Source organism: Fonticula alba, assembly GCF_000388065.1.
Source record: "Fonticula alba strain ATCC 38817 unplaced genomic scaffold supercont2.3, whole genome shotgun sequence".
Lineage (NCBI taxonomy): Eukaryota > Rotosphaerida > Fonticulaceae > Fonticula > Fonticula alba.
Genome location: NW_009242973.1, coordinates 582,094 through 586,591, shown reverse-complemented (window position 1 = coordinate 586,591; position 4,498 = coordinate 582,094). Strand labels below are relative to the sequence as shown.

At 69.5% G+C, this 4,498-nt stretch overlaps 1 protein-coding gene across 1 annotated transcript; it reads right to left on the bottom strand.

Annotated features, from left to right (window-relative positions):
- Nucleotides 1-556: 556 nt before the first annotated feature.
- On the bottom strand, nucleotides 557-4,021 carry H696_01931 (hypothetical protein; the record flags this gene model as incomplete). The annotated part of the gene is made up of 5 exons (XM_009495832.1): nucleotides 557-1,818; nucleotides 2,022-3,000; nucleotides 3,143-3,270; nucleotides 3,415-3,568; nucleotides 3,776-4,021. 5 exons carry the CDS (start codon nucleotides 4,019-4,021, stop codon nucleotides 557-559), a joined length of 2,769 nt encoding a protein of 922 aa, XP_009494107.1.
- Between the last annotated feature and the right edge of the window lie 477 nt (nucleotides 4,022-4,498).

Genomic DNA, 4,498 nt, shown 5'->3' with positions numbered 1-4,498 from the left:
TGTACGAAATCACACCCAGCGGGCCGTCCGCCGCCAGACAAAACAGCCCCGCCGGGGAAAAAGGCCGACACGCAGACACGCACACACACACACACATGCAAAAATACGCGCGCCAAGGAAAAGAGAGACAGAGAGAGGGGTCACGAAAAAAAGTGCATATATTCTCTGGGGACAAGGGGGAGGGGGGTGCAAAAGGGGGGGGGGGGGAGAAGAAAGGCGCGCGCATCGCGCGACGCGTGTGGCACCGCACGCACACCCATAGGTCGGTGCGTGCGCGTGTGTGCGTGTGCCTCCGGCCGGTGGCGAACACATGCAAGGGCGCACATATGGACAGCCGCCGCTTGCGAAGTGTGGCCGCCCCCCGCCGGACTCCGAGGAGGGGAGATGATAACGGAGGAGGGGCAGACCGAGGAGGGGCAGACCAAGGAGGGGCAGACCGAGGAGGGGCGCTCGGCGGCCCCCTCTTCCTCGCGTCTGTCCGCCATCTGGCCCTCCGGCGCTGTGCATCCGGCTCGCGCGCGCGCGCGCTCTCCCTCTCCGTCTCTCTCTCTCCCTCTCAATGGGCTCCATAGTAGCCACCGGGGTAGGCCGCCGGATCGTAGCCAACCGCAGACCCGCTGCCCGGGTGGCCAGCCGAAGAGGCGGCGTAGGAGGAGTCGGCGCCGCCGCCGCCCGGGCCGCCCGGCCCCGGGGCCGGGGCACCGCCCCCGGCGCCAGGCTGCTTGCTGATGATCTGGATGACCTCCTCCGAGGAGATGGGCGTCACGTCGATCCAGCGCGAGCCGAGAATCCGCCGGTGGCAGGTCATGCCACGCTGGAGCTCATCCACCGAGGACAGCTGGACCAGCGCCTCGCCATTGGGCCGGTAGCTGCCATTGGTGTGCATGCTGCTCAGCATCTGGATGCCCTTGGGGGTGACGTTGGAATTCTCCGCAAAGAAGGTGACAATGTCCTGAGGGGTCGACACGAAGGGCAGCCCCCGCAGGCGGAGGAAGGCGTCCGACCCGCCGGAAGAGGCGGAAGGCCCACCAGACGGCGGCGGAGCCGCCGGGGCCGCGCCATGCGCATGCGGCGGCGGCTGCTGCTGCTGCTGCTGGTAACCGCCGCTGGGGGGCATCGAGGGTGGCGGGCCGCCATGGTGCGCCCCCGGCAGCGGCGGGGGAGGGCCACCCACCGGCAGGGCATACCGGTCGCGCGTGCGGTCATACTCACGGTCCTGGTCACGGCCATGGCGCGGGCCGCCACCGCCATAGTAGTCGGCTGGGCCGCCAGGCGGCGGACCGCCATGGTGCATGCCACGCCCATACCCGGCATCGGGGGCATCATAAGCCCCGCCGGCGCCACCGCCGCCGGCGCCACGGTCATAGCCGCCACGGTCATAGCCACCGCCAGGGCCACTGCGGTCATAGCCGCCGGCGCCATAGCCGTAGCCGCCGCCGCCGCCCGGGCCGCCGCCATAACCACCACCATAGCCACCACCCGGGCCGCCACCATAGCCACCACCGCCATAGCCGCCGCCGCCGTAGCCGCCACCGCCATAGCCACCATGGCCGCCACCGTAGCCGCCGCGATCATACCCGCCGCCAGGGCCGCCGCCATAGCCGCCGCGATCATACCCGCCGCCAGGGCCGCCACCGTAGCCACCACGGTCATACCCACCGCCCGGGGCGCCGCCCCAGCCACCGCTGCGGTCCCAGTCGTCGCGATCGTAGCCGTAGTCGCCGCGCCCGCCGCGCCCACCGCGGAAGCCGCCGCGCCCGCCCGGGCCACCCGGGCCGCGCCCACCGCGCCCACCGCGTCCACCGAAATCGCCACCGTCTGCTCGATACAAGGAGGTGCGCCAGAGGGGGGGGGGGGAGGAGGAGGGGGGAGGGGGGATGCGGGAGATGTCCAAGTTAGAAGGAGGAGGAGAGGGGGGAGGGGAACCGAGAAGAGAACACACACAGAGAGAGAGGGAGAGACAGGAAAGAAGGGAGCAAAGGGGAGAAAAAAAAAACAACAAAGGAGCAACCACCACGTACACGATCCACCATCATCAGTGGCCGACTGCATTGCGTTGATGAGCTCCTGGTCCGAGGACCGGAAAAGCTCGATGTACCGGCTGCCGATGTTCTGGCGCTGCTTCTCCATGGCCCGGGCCTGGTCGGCCTCGGTCTTGAGCCGGACGTACGCCTCGCCGGTGAGCTTGCCACTGCGATAGCGGATGATATACACATCATCATCCGGGCTGACCGGGCTCGACATGCCGGTGAAGAACTCCGCCACATCGTCCTCGGTCACGTCGAAGGGCAGCCCGCGCAGGTGCACCAGGAAGGTTCCGGGCACCGAAATCGGCCGGCTCGGGTCCGACAGGACATTCATGCTCCGCCGGCGGGAGGTGGTCAGCGCGGCGGCCGACCCGGCGAACACCTCGATGTACCGCGACCCGAGGGTCTTGTGGTTGTACTTGGTGATGGCGGTCTGCGCGTCGGCGGCGCTGGCAAAGACCACATAAATCTCGCCATTCGGCTCGCTGTTGTGGTTCAGGTCGAAGTGCACGTGGCGCACACGCAGCGGCGAGAAGAAGGCCACCGCCTCGGCGGCGGTCGTGCCCCAGGGACACCCGCGGCAGCGGATGATCGTATCGTCCGCCGGCTCGTAGCTCAGAACCCGGGTGCCGGTGAGGTTGCTGGTCGGCTCGCCGGCACCGGTATCGGCGCCGCCAGGCGGCGCGGCATCCGCCGACCCGGCTCCGGCATCCGCCGGCTTGGGCTCCTCGGTCGGGGTGGTGGCCGTGGCCGAGGCGGCGGCCGGCTCGGCAGGAGTGGCGGCCGCGGTGTCGGCACTGGCCGCGGTGTCGGCCGCCGCCGTCGCGACGGCCGACGTGGCGTCCGCGGTGCCGGAGGCAGCAGTGGCGCTCGGCGAGGCCGGGGCCGAGGAGGCCTGCTGCGTCTCAACGACCGGGGACCCGGCGGTGTCGGAGGTGGGGGCCACCTCGCTGTTGTCGGCCTCGCCGGACTCCTGTGCAGCAGAATCCCAAGGGGGGAGGGGGGAAGCCCAGACGGCGGAGAGGACGGTATCCGGGCGGGAAGGTGTGAGAAGGGGGGGGGGGCGTCGGGGTGTGGAGGGCAGAAGGCATGGGGGGTGAGAAGGTGATACGCACGGTGCTCGTCGCCAGGGGGGCGATGCCGGTGCTGAAGGCATTCAGATGGTGACCATTGGAGATGAGCTTCTTCATGACGGCCGACAGGTAAGCCGGCAGGGAGTCGTCCTCGGCAGTGATGCCCATGTCTGTGTATGGGGGGGGGGAAGGGGGGAGGGAGCGCCAGTCGCACGAGCAGGGCACCAGGGCGAGGGACAGGATGTCAGCGACAGTCGCGGCGCGGACACGCACATGGACGAGAGGGGGAGCGGGAAGGGGGGGGAGCAGCGCACGCTTGAGAACCGCCGCCGGCTCGAGCGACGGGACATCCGAATAGAAGCGCGAGACCGCGTCATCCAGGGAAACCACCTGCGACAGGGACCCGGGGGGGGTGATCCCGGCGTCGGCGCAGGCCTGAACCAGGATGGACGAAATGTGGGACTGCTCCTGGGTGGGACATGGACAGGCCAACGGGCGGGCGGGCGGGCGGGCGGGCGGGCGAACGAGAATAGGGCACGTGCGTGAGTTCATCCGCCAGGCGAGAGCAGGCGGGGGGGGGGGGGGGGGGGGGTGGGCGGAGGGAAGAAGGAGAGGGGGAGGGAGGGTGGGTGTGACATGGACCCCCGCAGGGAGGATCCAGCCGTACGGCCGTACCTTGACCACCACAATGTGGGTGCCGGAGACATTGGCCATGGCGGTGGAGAACTGCTCGAGGGCCTGGCCGAGCAGGGGGCCATCGGTGGACAGGCGAACCACAGTGGCCGGCTCGGAGAAGGTGGCGGCCTTGTGGTTGAACACGCGCCAGAAGACCTGCACGATCGGCTGGCCCGCCTCCAGGGCGGGGGGTGACTCCGAGGACAGAATCCCGAAGATCACGTATCGATCGTATTGGGCTGGCATCGCGCGCCAAAGAGGGGGGGGGGGGGGGGTCGGTCAGTGGTCAGGGCACACCCGTGTGCAATCTGGCGAGCGAATGGCACACGCACTGGGGGACATATTCACAGAGGGTCCCGAGGGGAGAGAGAGAGAGAGAGAATGTGCCTGGGCTGTGGATACGCGCGGGTCCCAGTCCCCGGCGGTGAGTGTTTGAACAGATAAACGGCAAGGGGAGTTAGAAATCGGAACACCGGCCGCAGACCACACGGCATGAGGCCCCGAGGCTTGCTTCCCCGAAATGATGGAGCAATCTCTCATCCCGCCTCGCCTGGCTGGCTGTGCATGTGGCAGAGAGAAGCCAGAGCGAGGGGGAAGGGGTGGGGGGGGGGCAGGAGGCGAGACGAGACCCCGGCGGGAGGGAGAGGTAAGGGGGGGGGGGGGGGGGGGGCCGAAGGGGGGGGGGGGGGGCGGACGGGCGGACGCGTCCGGACGTACTTGTGG